General features: G+C 31.8%; 1 protein-coding gene across 46 annotated transcripts in view; it reads right to left on the bottom strand.

Annotated features, from left to right (window-relative positions):
• Positions 1 to 22,796, bottom strand: part of LOC120330368 (uncharacterized) — an 84,169-nt gene that overhangs the window by 5,346 nt on the left and 56,027 nt on the right. For 26 of the 46 annotated variants that reach the window (XM_078118447.1, XM_078118450.1, XM_078118465.1 and 23 more), the window contains 52 exons: positions 22,575 to 22,706; positions 22,027 to 22,158; positions 21,804 to 21,935; positions 21,419 to 21,550; positions 20,741 to 20,872; positions 20,345 to 20,476; positions 19,926 to 20,057; positions 19,717 to 19,848; positions 18,828 to 19,049; positions 18,255 to 18,479; positions 17,402 to 17,614; positions 15,861 to 15,992; positions 15,191 to 15,322; positions 14,968 to 15,099; positions 14,695 to 14,826; positions 14,354 to 14,485; positions 14,145 to 14,276; positions 13,317 to 13,538; positions 12,745 to 12,969; positions 11,363 to 11,575; positions 10,887 to 11,027; positions 10,577 to 10,717; positions 10,348 to 10,491; positions 10,136 to 10,276; positions 9,504 to 9,650; positions 9,186 to 9,320; positions 8,860 to 9,000; positions 8,632 to 8,775; positions 8,417 to 8,557; positions 7,852 to 7,998; positions 7,487 to 7,627; positions 7,178 to 7,318; positions 6,949 to 7,092; positions 6,737 to 6,877; positions 6,093 to 6,239; positions 5,768 to 5,908; positions 5,459 to 5,599; positions 5,230 to 5,373; positions 5,018 to 5,158; positions 4,374 to 4,520; positions 4,056 to 4,190; positions 3,732 to 3,872; positions 3,503 to 3,646; positions 3,288 to 3,428; positions 2,723 to 2,869; positions 2,358 to 2,498; positions 2,034 to 2,174; positions 1,805 to 1,948; positions 1,590 to 1,730; positions 997 to 1,143; positions 434 to 565; positions 193 to 330 (listed from right to left, as the gene is read on the bottom strand). In XM_078118447.1, coding sequence (XP_077974573.1) covers positions 193 to 330; positions 434 to 565; positions 997 to 1,143; positions 1,590 to 1,730; positions 1,805 to 1,948; positions 2,034 to 2,174; positions 2,358 to 2,498; positions 2,723 to 2,869; positions 3,288 to 3,428; positions 3,503 to 3,646; positions 3,732 to 3,872; positions 4,056 to 4,190; positions 4,374 to 4,520; positions 5,018 to 5,158; positions 5,230 to 5,373; positions 5,459 to 5,599; positions 5,768 to 5,908; positions 6,093 to 6,239; positions 6,737 to 6,877; positions 6,949 to 7,092; positions 7,178 to 7,318; positions 7,487 to 7,627; positions 7,852 to 7,998; positions 8,417 to 8,557; positions 8,632 to 8,775; positions 8,860 to 9,000; positions 9,186 to 9,320; positions 9,504 to 9,650; positions 10,136 to 10,276; positions 10,348 to 10,491; positions 10,577 to 10,717; positions 10,887 to 11,027; positions 11,363 to 11,575; positions 12,745 to 12,969; positions 13,317 to 13,538; positions 14,145 to 14,276; positions 14,354 to 14,485; positions 14,695 to 14,826; positions 14,968 to 15,099; positions 15,191 to 15,322; positions 15,861 to 15,992; positions 17,402 to 17,614; positions 18,255 to 18,479; positions 18,828 to 19,049; positions 19,717 to 19,848; positions 19,926 to 20,057; positions 20,345 to 20,476; positions 20,741 to 20,872; positions 21,419 to 21,550; positions 21,804 to 21,935; positions 22,027 to 22,158; positions 22,575 to 22,706 — 7,710 coding nt within the window. The remainder of the gene's footprint in view (positions 1 to 192; positions 331 to 433; positions 566 to 996; positions 1,144 to 1,589; positions 1,731 to 1,804; positions 1,949 to 2,033; positions 2,175 to 2,357; positions 2,499 to 2,722; positions 2,870 to 3,287; positions 3,429 to 3,502; positions 3,647 to 3,731; positions 3,873 to 4,055; positions 4,191 to 4,373; positions 4,521 to 5,017; positions 5,159 to 5,229; positions 5,374 to 5,458; positions 5,600 to 5,767; positions 5,909 to 6,092; positions 6,240 to 6,736; positions 6,878 to 6,948; positions 7,093 to 7,177; positions 7,319 to 7,486; positions 7,628 to 7,851; positions 7,999 to 8,416; positions 8,558 to 8,631; positions 8,776 to 8,859; positions 9,001 to 9,185; positions 9,321 to 9,503; positions 9,651 to 10,135; positions 10,277 to 10,347; positions 10,492 to 10,576; positions 10,718 to 10,886; positions 11,028 to 11,362; positions 11,576 to 12,744; positions 12,970 to 13,316; positions 13,539 to 14,144; positions 14,277 to 14,353; positions 14,486 to 14,694; positions 14,827 to 14,967; positions 15,100 to 15,190; positions 15,323 to 15,860; positions 15,993 to 17,401; positions 17,615 to 18,254; positions 18,480 to 18,827; positions 19,050 to 19,716; positions 19,849 to 19,925; positions 20,058 to 20,344; positions 20,477 to 20,740; positions 20,873 to 21,418; positions 21,551 to 21,803; positions 21,936 to 22,026; positions 22,159 to 22,574; positions 22,707 to 22,796) is intronic. The other 20 variants (XM_078118448.1, XM_078118464.1, XM_078118460.1 and 17 more) reach the window with 20 other exon arrangements.

The following is a 22,796-nucleotide window of genomic DNA, read 5'->3' as shown; positions in this document are numbered from 1 at the left end:
ACACACAATATTTTCAATACTTTATGATTACATTTCTGCGAAATCAAATAGAGAATCTCACGTCGAGATGATTACGGTAATCTCAACATGTTTAAATAGATGGATAGCGTTACTTAATTTACTGTCAACATTTTTTGGTCGACTCCTTAACTTTAGAATTGAAAAAGTCATCTTCCCATAGATGCTGTTTACCTCGGCAGTTGATTCCATCCCCATTATACCCATTTCTGCAAACACATTCATGACCTCCAGAACCATCAGGCCTGCATTCTGCATGTTGATGACATTCTTGTCCATATGTTGATGTGCAAGGACTTCTGGAACTCATATCTGAAGAAGGTATATTGAGAAAATATCATCACATGACTCTTATTAACTTTTTTGCTTTCTATTGCAATGTTGCGAGTAGCTTCTAATACTGAATTAAATTTACCTTGGCAACTATACCCATCTCCTGTGTAACCAGATCGGCATCTACATCTGTAAATGTCGCCATCCATAAAACATTCTCCGTTGGCCCCGCAGGGACGATTGTAATATTCATGGCAGTTGTCTTTAACTTCCACTATAACCGTAAAAAAATATTCAAATGTATTTTGAAATAAAAAGCAAATTAACCTTTCAACTTTTCACAGCTTATCGATGAGACAATGTTGCCACAGTGGCAGCATTTAAACAAGCCATATGCCATTACCTTATCTGTTATGTTGGCGAATTGGCAAAATTTGTTGCGAAGACCATTAGACTACCGTAATTTATTAGGAAGACTAAGGTATTAGGACAAATTAGAGATTAAATAGAATCATCAAAATGCATATTGCTATTCAATTGGAAGAACTGTGCCTGACCTTTCTCAATAGTTATTCAAATCATTTATATATTTAATACCAATTTCTAATAATATTTTCCATTTAATATTTATTTCTATATTCTTAAAATGATAGGTTTTGGGCAGAAGAAATACTGTAAATGAGAAAGGAATAGCAATATATTCACCTTTCATTTCCCTGCAATTGAATCCATTGCCTCGATAATTTGCATTACAAGCACATCTGTACCTTCCTTCAGATAGCATGTTACAATAGGCATTTTCACCACATCTTCTACCCTGATATCTGTGACATTGGTTATCGAATGGTCCACCTGAAACACAGGTTCAATTTCAAAACTAATTTTTTTTCAATCAAACTATTATTGAAATAATTAAAATTATCTACTGTAAAAGACAGTGACATAAACAAACTAATATTTCTAGAATTTGACGCAGTATAGTTAAATATTATCAATAGAAATGTAATCATAAAAATATCTAAAAACTGCTCTTGAATTTCAATTTATTGGGAAATTAACATACATGAAACAATCCAACAAACTACAAATAAAATAAATTTCTACATTTCGAAATTTCTTGCATGATTGAGATTTTTCAACATAGAACCATACCTTTTCAATATTGGAATTTGCACAAATGTAAGCTATATCACTGAGTGGATGGAATGATGTTTTATGCAGAATGTGAACAATGCATCAATCTAATGAACATGATTATGTGTGGTTATAATAATTTAGACACAATTTCATCAACTTACGGATGCAATAGAATCCGTTTCCTGAAAAGCCATCATTGCACATACATTTCCATTGACTATCACTACTGTCGAATCGACAAGCAGCTCTGTTAGCACATCTTCTACCATATCTTCCTTGACACTGATTTCCAGGACTTCCACCTGGTTAGTATAACAGTTGATTGTAAACATACAAAGATGAATAAAACACTCCTGTAAATCAGAAAATTACTTACGCATGCAGTAGAAACCAGTTCCAAAGAATCCTTTTCTACATTTGCAAACATATTTCATTCCATCACTTGTAACACAGTCAGCATCATCAGAACACATTTCACCATGGGCATCCCAGCAATATGATTTGTCTTTAATTTCATAAGCTGAAAATTTGAATTATATTAGACTTAACCAACTCAATCATGATATATTAACTGTTAATAATTATCATGATGAAGATTGACATACCACCGCAATTGTATCCATCACCAATGTAGCCATCATTACAAGTACATGTGTATAAACCACTGAATTGAGCTCGAGCACAACCTGCATTTGCACTACATTTCCTTCCACCATATCGATGACAATCATTTTCTGGTGTGCCACCTGGCACAAGAACAGAATATCATCATTAATTTGTTTCTTTCATGGAGTGTTTAATTTGTTTCTTTTAAGAGATTCTTTATTTTATGTCATAGTTATAATAATTTAAATACAGTGGTGCATTAGCATAGATGAAATGGGTAAAATCGACATAATAAAATGACATTTAGGCTTCTAATCACTTACTGTCACAGTATAGTCCATTTCCAAAATATCCATCTGCAGATTTACATCTGCATTCATATTTATCTCCCGCTTTCACGCATTCAGCATTAGCATGACATGATCTACCATATCTTGTTTGGCATCTTGCAGAATAATCCACAACTGTTATTAAAACATAGTATAGTATTGTATCGAAAATCAAAAGTATGAGTGTGATGTGAATAAAACGCTTAATGTTAAAAATGACCCTCAAATTGACATCTATCTAAACTTATATATAATTTCATTTTATTTGAGAATTTATTTGAATAGCAAACTACTTGAATGTCTAATTTATGCATGTCTGAATAGAATGTTTTCAAAGTGCAAATGCATTCTTATGTCACCTTTCTTTTCTCTGCAGTTGAATCCGTTGCCTCGATAATTATCATTACAAGCACATCTGTACCTTCCTTCAGATAGCATGTTACAATAGGCATTTTCACCACATCTTCTACCATGATATCTGTGACATTGGTTATCAAATGGTCCACCTGGAACAAGGATTCAATTTGGAATAGTTGTATAATATTTTGAAGTAAACATAAAGTCTTAAATTAATCAAATTATTGATATGAGTTTATAAGCGCAAAATTTCATCTCATAAATAGTGTTATCGATATTTAATAATTTCGATTTAGTTATAAATTGGATGATATGTGAGTATGTTTATCAAATACATCATGAAACGCTTTTATAAAATAAGCAGAATGTAGATAATATTAATATGATAAGATTTAATAATTAGAAAAAATATAAAATAAAAAGGAAATCTGAATTGAATCTTTCTATGCGAAAAGTTTAGAAAAAATTTTGAAATTTTCAATGTTTCAACTTTCATAACATGTAATTTCAATAAACCAGGCGCACAAACCAAAATTAAAATATACTAAATTAGTTGCAATAACTTACGAATGCAATAAAATCCATTTCCTGAAAATCCATCATTGCACATACATTTCCATTGACTATCGCTACTGTCGAATCGACAAGCAGCTCTGTTAGCACATCTTCTACCATATCTTCCTTGACATTGATTTCCAGGACTTCCACCTGGTTATTATACCAGTTGATTGTAAAAATACAAAAATGAATAAAACAATCCTGTAAATCAGAAAATTACTTACGCATGCAGTAGAAACCGGTTCCAAAGAACCCTCTTCTACATTTGCAAACATATTTCATTCCATCACTTGTAACACAGTCAGCATCATCAGAACACATTTCACCATGGGCATCCCAGCAATATGATTTGTCTTTAATTTCATAAGCTAAAAAATTGAATTATATTGTAGTTAAATCAATCAATCCTGATATATTAACTGTTAATAATTATCATGATGAAGATTGACATACCACCGCAAGTGTATCCATCCCCAATGTAACCATCATTACAAGTACATGTGTACAGGCCACCAAATTGAGCTCGAGCACAACCTGCATTTCTACTACATTTCCTTCCACCATATCGATGACAATCATTTTCTGCATCGCCGCCTAAAACAAGAACAGTGAAGAATCAATAAAATGTGTTCTTATTCATTAAATTGTTTATAATTTTTTATATACCGTATACTTTTTACGGCTGTGCCATGACAAGTTGTATACACTTCCCAAAAACCATTGAACTCAAAATTATATCTTATTGATAAAAATTTTATGTATGGATCAATCACTTACTGTCACAGTATAGTCCATTTCCAAAGTATCCAGATTTACATCTGCATTCATATTTATCTCCCGCTTTCATGCATTCTGCATTTGCATGACATGATCTACCATATCTTGCGCGGCATCTTGCAGAATAATCCACAACTGTTATCAAAACAAAGTTTATTAGTCTAATGTTATTATTAGTATATAAACAAATAATTTTTCAATATTGAGCCAATTAAACTATATGATAATTGATAAAAGCTGGAATTTTCTAATGAAATGACACATACATTCATTTCCCTGGCATGTGACAAAATGTGATTTATAATTTTAAAAACTCACCTTTCATTTCTCTGCAGTTGAATCCGTTGCCTCGATAATTATCGTTACAAGCACATCTGTACCTTCCTTCAGATAGCATGTTACAATAGGCATTTTCACCACATCTTCTACCATGATATCTGTGACATTGGTTATCGAATGGTCCACCTGTAACATACATGAAATTTTTAGAAAATTGTTGTATTTTCCTTCAACCAAACTAATTTAAATTGAATAAAATCTTAGACATGTCTTCATTATTACAAACATATATTTTCCATCTTTTTTGATTTTTGTATTAAGTTTTGAAGCAATAAGTTACTATGTTTAAAAATGCAATCAGAAAAAGTTGTAAATACTGCTATACTTCAGTGAGTTGATATTACAAAAAATAAAAACTGAGGTAAAACTAAGGGAATTCACAAAGGATTTTTAATACATGTTACAAAAAATCTTTTTTGTTTGAAATTGATAAAATAAAAGCACAGCATATCGAAAATATTCTTTCACTAATATTTAATATCTAGATTATATGCAAGAAAGTGTATATCTTGAATTATTGCTGAAACATTGTCAAACCAAAATTTTAATGAAATAGAATTGAACAGTTTGTCACAACTTGTTGACTACATTCTGATATACTTGCAATTCTAGCGGTAACTTACGGATGCAATAGAATCCATTTCCTGAAAATCCATCATTGCACATACATTTCCATTGATCATCACCACTATCGAATCGACAAGCAGCTCTGTTAGCACATCTTCTACCATATTTTCCTTGACATGGATTTCCAGGATTTCCACCTGGTTGATAAGGCAGTTGTAAACATACAAAAATGATTTGAAATTTCCTATTAAATTAGAAAATTACTTACTCATACAGTAGAAACCATTTCCAAAGAATCCTTTTCTACATCTGCAAACATATTTCATTCCATCACTCGTAACACAATCAGCATCATCAGAACACATTTCACCATGTTCATCCCAACAATATGATTTCTCTTTAATTTCATAAACTAAAAAAGTAAATTATGTTGTATTAAATCCACCAAATCTTGATTTATTAACCGTTAAAAATTAGTATAATGAAGATTGACATACCACCGCAAGTGTATCCATCACCAATGTAACCATCATTACAAGTACATGTGTATGAGCCGCTAAATTGAGCTCGACCACAACCTGCATTTCCACTACATTTCCTTCCACCATACCGATGACAATCATTTTCTGGTGTGCCACCTGGCACAAGAACAGAATATCACCATTAGAGTGTTTTATTTTGTTTCTTTCAAGAGATTTTTTATTTTATGTCATAGTTATACTAATTTAAATACAGTGGTGCATTAGCATAGATGAAATGGGTAAAATCAACATAATAAAATGACATTTAGGCTTCTAATCACTTACTGTCACAGTATAGTCCGTTTCCAAAGTATCCATCTGCAGATTTACATCTGCATTCATATTTATCTCCCGCTTTCATGCATTCTGCATTTGCATGACATGATCTACCATATCTTGTGCGGCATCTTGCAGAATAATCCACAACTGTCATCAAAACAAAGTTTATTAGTCTAATGTTATTATTAGTATATAAACAAATAATTCTTCAATATCAAAGCCAATTAAACTATATGATGATTGATAGAAGCTGGAATTTTCTAATGAAATGACACACACATTCATTTCCCTGGCATGTGACAAAATGTGATTTATGATTTTGAATACTCACCTTTCATTTCTCTGCAGTTGAATCCATTGCCTCGATAATTATCGTTACAAGCACATCTGTATCTTCCTTCAGATAGCATGTTACAATAAGCATTTTCACCACATCTTCTACCATGGTATCTGTGACATTGGTTATCGAATGGTCCACCTGGAACATACATGAAAGTTTTAGAAAATTGTTGTATTTTCATTCAACCAAACTAATTTGAATTGAATAAAATTTCAGACATGTCTTCATTATTACAAACATATTTTTTCCATCTTTTCGGATTTTTGTATTAAGTTTTGTAGCAATGAGTTTCTATGTATAAAAATGCAATCAGAAAAAATTGTAAATACTGCAATACTTCAGTGAGTAAAAATTATAAAAAATACAAATTGAGGATAAACTAAAGGCATTCAGAAAGAATTTTTAATACTTGTTACAAAAAATATTTTTGGTTGAAATTGATAAAATAAAAGCACAGCATATCGAAAATATTATTTAACCAATATTTAATATCTAGAATATATGCAAAAAAGTTTATAACTTGAATTATTGCTGAAACATTGTCAAAACCAAAGGTTTAATGAAATAGAATTGAACAGTTTGTCACAACTTGTTGACTACATTCTGATATACTTGCAATTCTAGCGGTAACTTACGGATGCAATAGAATCCATTTCCTGAAAATCCATCTCTGCACATACATTTCCATTGATCATCACCACTATCGAGTTGACAAGCAGCTCTGTCAGCACATCTTCTACCATATCTTCCTTGACATGGATTTTCAGGACTTCCACCTGGTTGATAAGACAGTTGTAAACATACAAAAATGATTAAAAATTTCCCTTTAAATCAGAAAATTACTTACGCATACAGTAGAAACCATTTCCAAAGAATCCTTTTCTACATCTGCAAACATATTTCATTCCATCGCTTGTAACACAATCAGCATCATCAGAACACATTTCACCATGTTCATCCCAACAATATGATTTCTCTTTAATTTCATAAACTAAAAAATTGATTTATATTATAGTAAATCCACTAAATCTTGATTTATTACCCGTTAAAAATTATTATAATGAAGATTGACATACCACCGCAAGTGTATCCATCACCAATGTAACCATCATTACAAGTACATGTGTATGAACCGCTAAATTTATCTCGACCACAACCTGCATTTCCACTACATTTCCTTCCACCATACCGATGACAATCATTTTCTGGTGTGCCACCTGGCATAAGAACAGAATATCATCATTAGAGTGTTTTCTTTTTTTTTCTTCAAGAGATTCTTTAATTTATGTCATAGTTATAGTAATTTAAATACAGTGGTGCATTAGCATAGATGAAAGGGGTAAAATCGACATAATAAAATGAGATTTAGGCTTGTAATCACTTACTGTCACAGTATAGTCCATTTCCGAAGTATCCATCTGCAAATTTACATCTGCATTCATATGTATCTCCCGATTTTATGCATTCTGCATTTGCATCGCATGCTCTACCATATCTTGCACGGCATCTTGCAGAATAATCCACAACTGTTATTAAAACATAGTATAGTATTGTATCGAAAATCAAAAGTATGAGTGGGATGTAATTAAAACTCTTAATGTTAAAAATGACCCTCAAATTGACATCTATTTAGACTTATATATAATTTCATTTTATCTGAGAATTTATTCGAATAGCAAACTACTTGAATGTCTAATTTATTCATGTCTGATTAGAATGTTTTCAAAGTGCAAATACATTCTTATGTCACCTTTCTTTTCCCTGCAGTTGAATCCATTGCCTCGATAATTATCATTACAAGCACATCTGTACCTTCCTTCAGATAGCATGTTACAATAGGCATTTTCACCACATCTTCTACCATGATATCTGTGACATTGGTTATCGAATGGTCCACCTGGAACAAGGATTCAATTTGAAATAATTGTATAATATTTTGAAGTAAACATAAAATTTTAAATTATTCAAATTATTGACATGAGTTTATAAGCACAAAATTTTATCTCATAAATAGTGTTATCAATATTTAATAATTTCGATTTAGTTATAAATTGGGTGATATGTGAGTATGTTTATCAAATACATCATGAAACGCATTTATAAAAGCAAGCAGAATGTAGATAATATTAATATGATGAAATTTAATATTTAGAAAAATGTAAAATAAAACGGAAATCTGAATTGAATGTTTCTATGCAAAAAGTTTAGAAAAAATTTTGAAATTTTCAATGTTTCAACTTTCATAAAAGGTATATTCCAAAAACCAGGTGCACAAACTAAAATTAAAATATAATAAATTAGTAGCAATAACTTACGAATGCAATAGAATCCATTTCCTGAAAATCCATCATTGCACATACATTTCCATTGACTATCACTACTGTCCAATCGACAAGCAGCTCTGTTAGCACATCTTCTACCATACCTTCCTTGACACTGATTTCCAGGATTTCCACCTGGTTATTATAACAGTTGATTGTAAACAAACAAAAATGAATAAAACAATCCTGTAAATCAGAAAATTACTTACGCATGCAGTAGAAACCAGTTCCAAAGAACCCTCTTCTACATTTGCAAACATATTTCATTCCATCACTTGTAACACAGTCAGCATCATCAGAACACATTTCACCATGGGCATCCCAGCAATATGATTTGTCTTTAATTTCAAAAGCTAGAAGTTGAATTATATTGTAGTTAAACCAATCTATCTTGATATATTGACTGTTAATAATTGTTGTGATGAAGATTGACATACCACCACAATTGTATCCATCACCAATGTAGCCCTCATTACAAGTACATGTGTACAGTCCACCAAATTGAGCTCGAGCACAACCTGCATTTCTACTACATTTCCTTCCACCATATCGATGACAATCATTTTCTGCGTCGCCGCCTAAAACAAAAACAGAGAAGAATCAATGAAATGTGTTCTTATTCATTGAATTGTTTATAATTTTTTATATTCCGTATACTTTTTACAGCTGTGCCATGAAAAGTTGTATACACTTCCCAGCAACCGTTGAACTCAAAATTAAATCTTATTGATAAAATTTTTTCATGTATGGATCAATCACTTACTGTCACAGTATAGTCCATTTCCAAAGTATCCAGATTTACATCTGCATTCATATTTATCTCCCGCTTTCATGCATTCTGCATTTGCATGACATGATCTACCATATCTTGCGCGGCATCTTGCAGAATAATCCACAACTGTCATCAAAACAAAGTTCACTAGTCAATGTTATTATTAGTATATAAACAAATAATTCGTCAGTTGGAAAGCGAATTAAACTATATGATAATTGACGAAAGTTGGAATTTTCTAATGAAATGACACACACATTCATTTCCCTGGCATGTGACAAAATGTGATTTATGATTTTGAATACTCACCTTTCATTTCTCTGCAGTTGAATCCATTGCCTCGATAATTATCGTTACAAGCACATCTGTATCTTCCTTCAGATAGCATGTTACAATAAGCATTTTCACCACATCTTCTACCATGATATCTGTGACATTGGTTATCGAATGGTCCACCTGGAACATACATGAAATTTTTAGAAATGTGTTGTATTTTCATTCAACCAAACTAATTTGAATTGATTAAATTTTCAGACATGTCTTCATTATTACAAACATATATTTTCCATCTTTTTTGAAGTTTTGTAGCAATAAGTTACTATATTTAAAAATGCAATCAGAAAAGTTGTAAATACTGTTATACTTCAGTGAGTTGAAGTTACAAAAAATACAAACTGAGGTCAAACTAAGGGCATTCAGAAAGGATTTTAATTCTTGTTACAAAAAATCTTTTTTGTTTGAAATTGATAAAATAAAAGCACAGCATATCGAAAATATTCTTTCACCAATATTTAATATCTAGATTATATGCAAAAAAGTTTATATCTTGAATTATTGCTGAAACATTGTCAAAACCAAAGGTTTAATGAAATAGAATTGAACAGTTTGTCACAACTTGTTGACTACATTCTGATATACTTGCAATTCTAGCAGTAACTTACGAATGCAGTAGAATCCATTTCCTGAAAATCCATCTCTGCACTTACATTTCCATTGATCATCACCACTATCGAGTTGACAAGCAGCTCTGTCAGCACATCTTCTACCATATCTTCCTTGACATGGATTTTCAGGACTTCCACCTGGTTGATAAGACAGTTGTAAACATACAAAAATGATTAAAAATTTCCCTTTAAATCAGAAAATTACTTACGCATACAGTAGAAACCATTTCCAAAGAATCCTTTTCTACATCTGCAAACATATTTCATTCCATCGCTTGTAACACAATCAGCATCATCAGAACACATTTCACCATGTTCATCCCAACAATATGATTTCTCTTTAATTTCATAAACTAAAAAATTGAATTATATTGTAGTAAATCCACTAAATCTTGATTTATTACCCGTTAAAAATTAGTATAATAAAGATTGACATACCACCGCAAGTGTATCCATCCCCAATGTAACCATCATTACAAGTACATGTGTATGAACCGCTAAATTTATCTCGACCACAATCTGCATTTCCACTACATTTCCTTCCACCATACCGATGACAATCATTTTCTGGTGTGCCACCTGGCATAAGAACAGAATATCATCATTAGAGTGTTTTATTTTTTTTTCTTCAAGAGATTCTTTAATTTATGTCATAGTTATTAGTAATTTAAATACAGTGGTGCATTAGCATAGATGAAAGGGGTAAAATCGACATAATGAAATAACATTTAGGCTTGTAATCACTTACTGTCACAGTATAGTCCATTTCCAAAGTATCCATCTGTAAATTTACATCTGCATTCATATGTATCTCCAGCTTTTATGCATTCTGCATTTGCATCGCATGCTCTACCATATCTTGCACGGCATCTTGCAGAATAATCCACAACTGTTATTAAAACATAGTATATCATTGTAACAAAAATCGAAGTTATAAGTGTGATGTAACTTAAACTCTCGAAGTTTAAAACGATCCTCAAATCGAAATTCCAAAATCTATCAAATCAAGCACATGTTCAACCATATCTTGCTGTTTATTATAATGTTTATTTTAAATTTGAGAAAGTTCTGTCAGATTTCGTTCTATAAGTTTCCAGAAATTTCAAATTAGATAAACTTAACAAAATTACAGATATACGAATGAAATGAGTTAGGTTTGATGGTGTATATTATAAGTTGATAAAATAGATTTATATTATAAGGAGTAAAAAAATTGTTCACTACCTTGATGTTTGTCACAATCTAATGAAAATGTTTCATCTGGACCTCTAGTGCCATCAATTTCTTTTCCGGTCATTTTTTCAACACAGAAACACTGCATGGTAAAACCATAGCATTGTTTTCTAAGGTAGTTGCCCTCATCATCACATTCTGGTATGAAAGCATCCATGAGGAATGTATTTGCAATTAGGCTTGCTCTAACATACTTGCATGTATCTGAAAATAAATACATTTACATTACTAAGATGGATGGCATTTCCTGGACAAAGCTGGAACTGTGACCAACGTAACTCGCTCATATCAATGCCCAGACTGCCCTAGCTTTACCAAGTAATGTGACAATGATGAGTCATGCGTCTTGTGTAGGGCTGGGAATTTCGGGGGAAACACTTCAACCGTTAACCGGGCAAAATTAACCAGTTAACCGCGGCGTAACGTTTGACGTAATAATTTCTAGTTTTAGCTTGTTACGTCACAATGGTTACAAAGCAATTCAGCGTGATCTTATTCCAGTATCGCTCAAAATTTCATTTCATGATCGCTCTGCTGCAAGATATATGAGCTCTGGACATTTGAAAATATTTTTCTAAAATCCAAATCTGATATTAAATGTCTTTTATGTGCCAAATTTTCAGTGTTCGACGTGCAAATTCTACTCTGAGATATCATAAAGAAAAACAGCATCAACTGCGCACTTGTTGAATGGCAATGAATATACAATTTTGCAATAAAATCGTGACCAATATATTTCGACCGAAAAATGATTTTGAATTTATCATTGTCAAATTTTCATAATTAGCAATCTTGTTACTTTAATTATTTTTCACATTTGTTGGGTCCTTACCAATACAGGTAGTGATTTTCTTTTAAATTAAAAGCCACATGAGATAAATTTGCGATGACGTAATCATTTTTGAAAAAATTATACATTATAAATATGATTTGTACCTGACATTGTCAGTTAACGGTTAAAATAAATCGAAACCAATACCAAATAAATCGGTTAACCGATTAACCACTCCCAGCCCTAGTCTTGTGCCAAAGTGAATTAAAATGCTAAATGACTCACCTCACAACTGTAATATTAAATCATTAATAGTACTTTATCTTATACAGTAACTCACATTCAGAAATAAATAAAAGTAAAAGCCTTCTAGTGACAACCTCGGTCTTTAATCATTGAAAAATTCAAAGGGTTTGGTCCAGTAGTTGAATGGAAAAGCGATTTTTTTCATAACAATAAGCATATGAACGAGAACAGGAACCAGAACATGACAAAGAATTCTAACAACAACATAATATTAAAACGATTCATAGGTCCACTTCTTGTCCAATAAATTCGTCAATAAATATCGGGTAGATGAATGATGGCAAAAGTCAAACACCTGGTAGGTTGTCACAGTCCAAAGTGAAAGTGGAGTCTGGCATAGAAGTTCCTTCAAGCATTACTCCACTCATTTCATTGACGCAATGACAGAATCCTGAAAATCCATCGCATTGTTTTGTGCGATACATGCCGTTATCATCACATTCAGGAATTGGAGCATCTGGAATTGCAGCTACAATTGCAACAGCTCGCGCGTATCCACATGTACCTTTTTCAAATCCCACTAAAAAATACATATTTAGATAAAAATTACTCCATGCTAGAAAAATTGCATGCTATGGTTGTTTTAGTGGGTCTAAAGCAGCGCTACGCGACCCTGAAGCCACGGACTCAAATGAGAAATGAAATGTGAACAAATGAATCTGCATTTATGTTGGCTACAAAGAGTAATTCATGAATTCAATAAAAATGATTACAATGTGAAGCAACTGCAATGGACAATTCTTAAAAGCACCATCGCTATTGGGTCATAACACAGGCTTATCTTTGTGATTTTTTATGACCTCGTGTATCACTAATAATAAGATCATATTTATGGAAGATGAAGTAGCAAAAAGAAAAAGTTCTCACCTGTATCATCTATACATGATTGAATTTCAACACAAGTTATATCATCTTTACTTCTCTGTATGAAGCCTTCTGGACAGCTACAATAATTTCCCATTAAACACGCTAAAGTGCAACCAACTAGCTCTCCAGGTTTCGCTGTAAGAACACTGATATTCGGATCTTCACATGTTCCTGCACAAGGCTTACAACCGCTATATGTTCGTCCGGGCGGGCACTTGAATTCTGGAAAAAATCAATGACAAAATCGTCAGAACACTTTTTATATTTCAATAAAATATATATATTTTGTATGTACGTGTACTTAATCATATTCTAATAATGAAACTCTGATTTTCTATATCTTAATACACATCATTCGGTTCCAATGATACACTATCGTGATGATCGCTTATCACGGTAGTAACAGTAGTGGAGTGAAATAGATAGCATAAATAAGAAGAACATAGAAAAATTATATGGTAATTAGTATGCATCACAACAGTTTTTAAATTTCTCAATTAAACAAAAAGTACTTTGAAATTATTTATTATAACCCGAGACGTTTAGCCATTTCTTAATCTTGTTTATATATGAAAACAACAAGCCATTTTAACAAATTAAAACAAAAACTTTATAATCGTAAAATGCTGTGTTTTGGACTTGGTTTGTGAAAAGAAAAAATTAGTGCGCCCTGTGTAAAAATATTAAATTACAATTATTAGCAACTTCCAGATTATGATTACAACTTTTACAAATGTAACATCAGTCGATTCCTTGGCAGTTATTTTTTGCATTCAAATCAAATTGATTTTCAACTCATGCAATTTCAAAAAAAATTATTTCACAAACCATTTTCGCAGTTAGTGCCAGAATACATATCTCTGCATGTGCATTTATATCCGCCTGGGGCATACTGGTCAAGCATACAATTTCCTCCATTTTGGCATGGATTTGATCTGCAAGGTCCTCTTGGTGAAAGTACTGAAATAAGGAGTTACATTATTTTAATATTTGATGAGAAAGCTTGAAGAGATTGAATCGAAATGTAAAATACTAACCATTTTCACAGTTTTTGCCGCTATATAATCTTGCACAAGCACATGCATATCCACCTTGAGCGGTTGAATCAATCATACATCTTCCACCATTCCGGCAAGGATTAGGCTGGCATGGAGTTGTTAATGTCATTGCTGAAAATTTCATAGAAAAAATATTGATAATCTTTAAGTAACTAAATTTTTTTCAAGCCATCTCAACACCCAAAATTAAGAAAAACATCTTTTAAACTTTTGGTAGAATTTTGTATCAATCGAATATGGTCAATTTTAAATATAGAAATATCAATTTTGTTTATTTGAATACCTTCAAGATATTGCAAAAAATTCAATATATCACTAACCTATTTCACAGTTTTTGCCTGCCCACAATCTGGAACATGCACATCCATATCCACCTTCAGCAGCTGAATCACGCATACACTTTCCACCATTCTGACAAGGATTAGGACGGCATGCATTTTTTACTGTAATTCCTAAAATATCCATGAATACGATGATAAAATATATTAAAAATGCTAAAGTGATATGAAATACTGTATGGCATCAATAAAAATGACTAACTTATTGTGTATCACCAAATTTTATTTTAATTTACAAATATTTGAAATACATACCAATTTCACAGTTTTTGCCTGACCACAATCTGGTACATGCACATCCATATCCACCTTCAGCAGTTGAATCACGCATACATCTTCCACCATTCTGGCAAGGATTAGGACGGCATGGAGTTGTTACTGTCATTCCTAAAAAATCCATGAATATGATGATAAAATATATTAACAATTATAAATTGATGTGAAATGCTGTATGGCATCCAATAATTAAAATACTTACCAATTTCACAGTTTTTGCCTGACCATAATTTAGCACAGGCACAGAGATATCCGCCTTCTGCATTTGGATCATTCATACATACTCCTCTATTCTGGCATGGATTCTTTTGGCATGGATCTGGTTTCTGCAGTCCTAAGAAAAAGAAACAAATAGTAAGTACAACAAATAACTATTTACCAATCAACAATCAATACTCCCATTAGCTATATGATGATATGTAATGTTGTATTTATTGATTTATAAACCACTATATCCAACAAAGGAATATTTAACAAAATGTATAATTGTTTTAATTACATGATTATATCTGATGCCTTTAAGGAAGCAGTTATCTGCAGCAGTTTTTTTTTTTAATTTAGATATTCCAAGATTGCTATTGCAGTGCAAATTGTATATTTGGTGGATACTCTAAAAATTAGTAAACTCTTGACCATAATTGGATAATTTATAAGTTTGAAGACGGTTATTTTTACCATTTCCAAGAATCTTTTTAAATTTTATATAAATATTTAATATCTAAATCAAAGTACAATTCCAGTAAATATTATTAACAATAAATTTGAAAAAATCTGACATGACATGTAGACTAATATTTGAAAAAATTATATCCTCCAATTTCATCTTGAGTAACATAATGTGCAATTTTCTAGTGACTTAATAAATAACATACCAATTTCACAGTTCTTGCCTGACCATAATTTAGCACAAGCACAGAGATATCCGCCTTCTGCCTTTGGATCATTCATACATACTCCTCTACTCTGGCATGGATTCTTATGGCATGGATCAGGTTTTGGCATAACTAAAAAAAAAATAGTAAGTATAAAAAATAGCTATTTACCAATCAACACTCAATACTACTATTAACTATATGATGGTTTCTGATGTGGTATTTATTCGTTTACAATAAACCACTATATTTAACAAAAAAATATGTAATAAAATATAAATCATTTGATTAGATGTCTATATATCTAATACCTCATCATTTGGTAAATATTATCTTGAGACTAGGGCTGTCCAAAATTGAATAATTTTTTGATTCAAATCGAACCGTATATTTTCGCCGAATCGAACCGAATAATCGAATATTATTGCGCAATCCAAAATCTGTTTCTATTATACAATAAATGCCTGCCCTTCTATGTTGTGGTAACGTATGTGCAGTTACATCTTACTTACTGCTGGCATTTTGCAATACAATGTTTTCAGATTTATGAAAGGAGATCACACGCTGGTATGAACTGGTCAAAAAAATTGTCGACTCCAAAATTTGGGTCTCGGAAACTGTTGAGTGTTAAGAGTAAAAATTGCACAATTCAACAATTGCAATCTCAATTCAAATGGACTCAGTTTTAATAAGACATGTAAATGTCTTATGTTTTTTGTGTAATTTTTAGCAAAATAATAACAACCATTAATATAGATAAAACTGTTGCTCAAATTCCAAATTGCATTCAACACATTCGAAGCTAATTTGATGACAATATTATTTGATAACTATAATATTGTTAGTGTACAACAGTCATCAAAATTCAAGAGTGCAATTATTTGTCTCGGTATATAGATGGATAATACAGTATTGCCATCATATGGATCCCAAAACACCTGTTTCAGTTTTGAGTTGCCTGTACCATGTTCCTATGATAACTAAATAAACAGCTTCAAATCGAATCTATTAATAGAACTATCGTTTTTCAAATTGCCTTTTTCTCCTTGTTCTCTCTCAAAAACGTCATTACCGATTATACCTTTTGAGTTAGGATGACCATGCATGAAATGGCTAATCACGTGTCATCGGGCGAGCATTAGGAATGACAGGTTTATCACAAAATGAAGGCGAGAGAAATATCGGGAAACCAATTAAGCCGGGAGCGAGAGTGGTCTGAGCTCGAAGCTCCGCTGCTTGCCCGATGAAAAACATCCTGCATCCTGCATGCTATGGTTGTTTTAGTAGATCTAAATGTTGGCTACAAAGAGTAATTTATGAATTGAAACAATAAAAATGATTACAATTTAAAGTAACTGCAATGGACCATTCTTAAAAGCACTGCTGCTGTTGGATCAAACCCCAAGCTTATCTTTGTGATTTTCTATGACCTCGTGTATCACTAATAATTAGATTGGTTAGTTAATTAGTTTGGTTTGATGGTATATATTATAAGTTGAAAAAATAGATTTATATTATAAGGAGTAGAAATTGTTCACTACCTTGATGTTTATCACAATCTAATGAAAATGTTTCATCTGGACCTCTAGTGCCATCAATTTCTTTTCCTGTCATTTTTTCAACACAGAAACACTGCATGGTAAAACCATAGCATTGTTTTCTAAGGTAGTTGCCCTCATCATCACACTCTGGTATGAAAGCATCCATGAGGAATGTATTTGCGATTAAGCTTGCTCTAACATACTGACATGTATCTGAAAATAATTTCATGTAAGTTATTAAGATGGATGGCTCTATTTACATGTCATATTTTAATATTCATTCATTGATATTATGATCTATCTCTACACTGAATAAATAAAAGCAGAAAAATATGAGTAAACATAAAAAGCAATACTCAAATATATGCCCACAAAGGCAAAAACAAAAAATTTTACACACAATATCCCCAAAAATCATATCCTGGCCAAAGCTGGAACTGTGACCAACATAATTTACTCATATCAGTGCCCAGACTTCCCTAGCTTTAACATGTACTGTGACAATGAGTCATGTGTCTTGTGCCAAAGTGAATTAAAATGCTAAATGACTCGGCTCACAAGTGTAGTATTAAATCATTAATAGTTCTTACATTCAAAAATAAATAAAAGTAAAAGCATTCTAGTGACAACTCCGATCTTTTTTCATTGAAAAATTCAAAGCGCTTGGTCCAGTAGTTTAATGGAAAAGCGATTCTTTTTCCATAACAATATGTATATAAACGAGAACAGGAACAAGAATATGACAAAAAAATTTAACAACAACATAATATTAAAACGATTCATAGGTCCACTTCGTACCAATAAATGACTTAATGATATATTGGGTAGATGAATAATGGCAAAATTCAAACACCTGGTAGGTTGTCACAGTCCAAAGTGAAAGTGGCATCTGGCATAGAAGTTCCTTCAAGCATTATTCCACTCATTTCATTGACGCAATGACAGAATCCTGAAAATCCATCGCATTGTTTTGTGCGATACATGCCGTTATCATCACATTCAGGAACTGGAGCATCTGGAATTGCAGCTACAATTGCAACAGCTCGCGCGTATCCACATGTACCTTTTTTAAATCCCACTAAAAAAGTACATATTTAGATAAAAATTACTTCATACTTGAGAAATTACATGTTATGGTTGTTTTAGTGGGTCTAAAGCAGTGCTACGCGATCCTGAATCCACGGACTCAAATGAGAAATAAAATGTGGACAAATGAATCTGCATTTATGTTGGCTACAAAGAGTAATTTATGAATTGAATAAAAATGATTACAATGTAAAGCAACTGCAATGGACAATTCTTAAAAGCACCATCGCTATTGGGTCATAACACAGGCTTATCTTTGTGATTTTCTATGACCTCGTGTATCACTAATAATTAGATCATATTTGCGGAAGATGAAGTAGCAAAAAGAAAAAGTTCTCACCTGTATCATCTATACATGATTGAATTTCAACACAAGTTATATCATCTTTACTTCTCTGTATGAAGCCTTCTGGACAGCTACAATAATTTCCCATTAAACACGCTAAAGTGCAACCAACTAGCTCTCCAGGTTTCGCAGTAAGAACACTAATATTCGGATCTTCACATGTTCCTGCACAAGGCTTACAACTGCTATATGTTCGTCCGGGCGGGCACTTGAATTCTGGACAAAATCAATGACAATATCATCACAACACTTTTTATATTTCAAAAAATATATATATTTTGTATGTACGTGTACTTAATCATATTCTAATAATGAAACTCTGATTTTCTATATCTTAATACACATCATTCGGTTCCAATGATACACTATCGTGATGATCGCTTACCACGGTAGTAACAATAGTGGAGTGAAATAGATAGCATAAATAGGAAGAACATAGAAAAATTATATGGTAATTGGAGCATCCAACAGCAGCAAAATTATGTGATGGTTCCTAATACTAATATGTATAACTAATATGTATCACAACAGTGTTCAAATTTCTCAATTGAATAAAAGTACTTTAAACCTTATTATAACCCAAGACGTTTTGCCATTTCTCAATCTTGTTTATATATGAAAACAACAAGCCATTTTTACAAATTAAAACAAGAAATTTATAATAGTAAAATGCTGAAAAGTATGTGTTTTGACTTGGTTTGTGAAAAAAAAAAAATTAGTGCGCCCTGTGTAAAAATATTGAATTACAATTATTAGCAACTTCCAGATTATGATTACAACTTTTACAAATGTAACATCAGTCGTTTCCTTGGCAGATATTTTTTGCATTCAAATTAAATTGATTTTTAACTCATGCAATTTCAAAAAAAATTATTTTACGAACCATTTTCGCAGTTAGTGCCAGAATACATATCTCTGCATGTGCATTTATATCCGCCTGGAGCATATTGGTCAAGCATACAATTTCCTCCATTTTGGCATGGATTTGATCTGCAAGGTCCTCTTGGTGAAAGTACTGAAATAAGGAGTTACATTATCTCAATATTTGATGAGAAAGCTTGAAGAGATTGAATCGAAATCCAAAATACTCACCATTTTCACAGTTTTTACCGCCATATAATCTTGCACATGCACATCCATATCCACCTTCAGCGGTTGAATCACGCATACATCTACCACCATTCTGGCAAGGATTGTCTCTGCATGGATCTGGTTTCATTATTCCTAAAAAATAAAATAACAATGATTTTAAATATATAAAACAGTAGAAACAATATCGAGAACTGTCTAACATCGAGAAAAGTGAATATAATGGGAAAAATTGATATCGATCTATGATCAAATATTTCAAGCCATTAATTTCGTCAGTACCCCAAATCAAGAACCTTTTTTCTAAACTTACTCAAACTTTCCTACATCGATCAAACTTGCTAATTTCTCAATATGAAAAATATTTTTTTGTTTATTTGAATGATTCCAAGATATTGCATAAAATTCAATATATCACTAACCTGTTTCGCAGTTTTTGCCTGACCACAATCTGAAACATGCACATCCATATCCACCTTCAGCAGTTGAATCAAGCATACATCTTCCACCATTCTGGCAAGGATTAGGACGGCATGGAGTTGTTACTGTAATTCCTAAAAAAATTAATTAATATGAGCATGAAATATATTAATAGTTATAAATTGATGTGAAATGCTGCACTGCATTAATCAAATATTTACTAAATTCTTTGCTATCAACGACTGTTTCATTAAACAGTCGTTTTTGGTTTCTTTAAAAATTTTCACGAACTTGTCAAGTATTAAGTTTGTGAATATCTGGCTTGGACAGACCAACCTAATTTAAAAAAAATGTAGCATCAAATTTTATCTCAAGTTTCCAATATTTGAAAAACATACCAATTTCACAGTTTTTGCCTGACCATAATTTAGCACAGGCACAGAGATATCCGCCTTCTGCATTTGGATCATTCATACATACTCCTCTATTCTGGCATGGATTCTTTTGGCATGGATCTGGTTTCTGCAGTCCTAAGAAAAAGAAACAAATAGTAAGTACAACAAATACCTATTTACCAATCAACAATATATACTCCCATTAGCTATATGATGACATGTAATGTTGTATTTATAGATTTATAATAAACCACTATATCCAACAAAGGAATATTTACCAAATGTATAATTGTTTTAATGACATAATTATATCTGATGCCTTACAGGAAGCAGTTATCTGCAGCAGTTTTTTTTTTAATTTAGATATTCCAAGATTGCTATTGCAGTGCAAATTGTATATTTGGTGATTACTTTGAAAATTAGTAAACTCTTGACCATAATTGGCTAATTTATAAGTTTGAAGACGATTATATTTACCATTTCCAGGAATCATTTTAAATTTTATATAAATATTGACTATTTAATATCTAAATCAAGGTACAATTCCAGTAAATGTTATTAACAATAAATTTGAAAAAATCTGACATGACATGTAGACTAATTTTTGAAAAAATTATATCCTCCAATTTCATCTTGAGTGACATAATGTGCAATTTTCTAGTGACTAAATAAATAACATACCAATTTCACAGTTCTTGCCTGACCACAACCTGGTACATGCACATCCATATCCACCTTCAGCAGTTGAATCAAGCATACATCTACCACCATTCTGGCAAGGATTAGGACGGCATGGAGTTGTTACTGTAATTCCTAAAAAAATCCATGAATATGAGCATGAAATATATTAATAGTTATAAATTGATGTGAAATGCTCCACTGCATCAATCAAATAATTACTAAGTTCTTTGCTATCAATGACTGTTTCATTAAATCATCGTTTGAGGTTTCATTCACAATTTTCAAGAACTAGTCAAGTATCAAATTTATTAATATTTGTCTTGGGTTTAAAAAAAAAAAGTAGCACCAAATTTTATCTCAATTTTCCAATATTTAAAAAACGTACCAATTTCACAGTTTTTGCCTGACCACAATCTGGTACATGCACATCCATATCCACCTTCAGCAGTTGAATCAAGCATACATCTACCACCATTCTGGCAAGGATTAGGACGGCATGGAGTTGTTACTGTCATTCCTAAAAAATCCATGAATATGATGATAAAATATATTAACAATTATAAATTGATGTGAAATGCTGTATGGCATTCAATAATTAAAATGCTTACCAATTTCACAGTTTTTGCCTGACCATAATTTAGCACAGGCACAGAGATATCCGCCTTCTGCATTTGGATCATTCATACATACTCCTCTATTCTGGCATGGATTCTTTTGGCATGGATCTGGTTTCTGCAGTCCTAAGAAAAAGAAACAAATAGTAAGTACAACAAATAACTATTTACCAATTTATACCTTTCAGGAAGCAGTCATCTGCAGCAGTTTTTTTTTAATTTAGATATTCCAAGATTGCTATTGCATTGCAAATTGTATATTTGGTGAATACTCTAAAAATTAGTAAACTCTTGACCATAATTGGCTAATTTATAAGTTTGAAGACGGTTATATTTACCATTTCCAAGAATCATTTTAAATTTTATATAAATGTTGACTATTTAATATCTAAATCAAGGTACAATTCTAGTAAATATTATTAACAATAAATTTGAAAAAATCTGACATGACATGTAGACTAATTTTTGAAAAAATTATATCCTCCAATTTCATCTCGAGTAACATAATGTGCAATTTTCTAGTGACTAAATAAATAACATACCAATTTCACAGTTTTTGCCTGACCACAATCTGAAACAAGCACATCCATATCCACCTTCAGCAGTTGAATCAAGCATACATCTTCCACTATTCTGGCAAGGATTAGGACGGCATGGAGTTGTTACTGTAATTCCTAAAAAATCCATGAATATGAGCATGAAATATATTAATAGATATAAATTGATGTGAAATGCGGTACTGCATCAATCAAATAATTACTAAG

The sequence above is a fragment of the Styela clava genome, chromosome 12 (genome assembly GCF_964204865.1).
Source record: "Styela clava chromosome 12, kaStyClav1.hap1.2, whole genome shotgun sequence".
Classification (NCBI taxonomy): domain Eukaryota; kingdom Metazoa; phylum Chordata; class Ascidiacea; order Stolidobranchia; family Styelidae; genus Styela; species Styela clava.
This window is presented reverse-complemented; position numbering and strand designations above follow the sequence as displayed.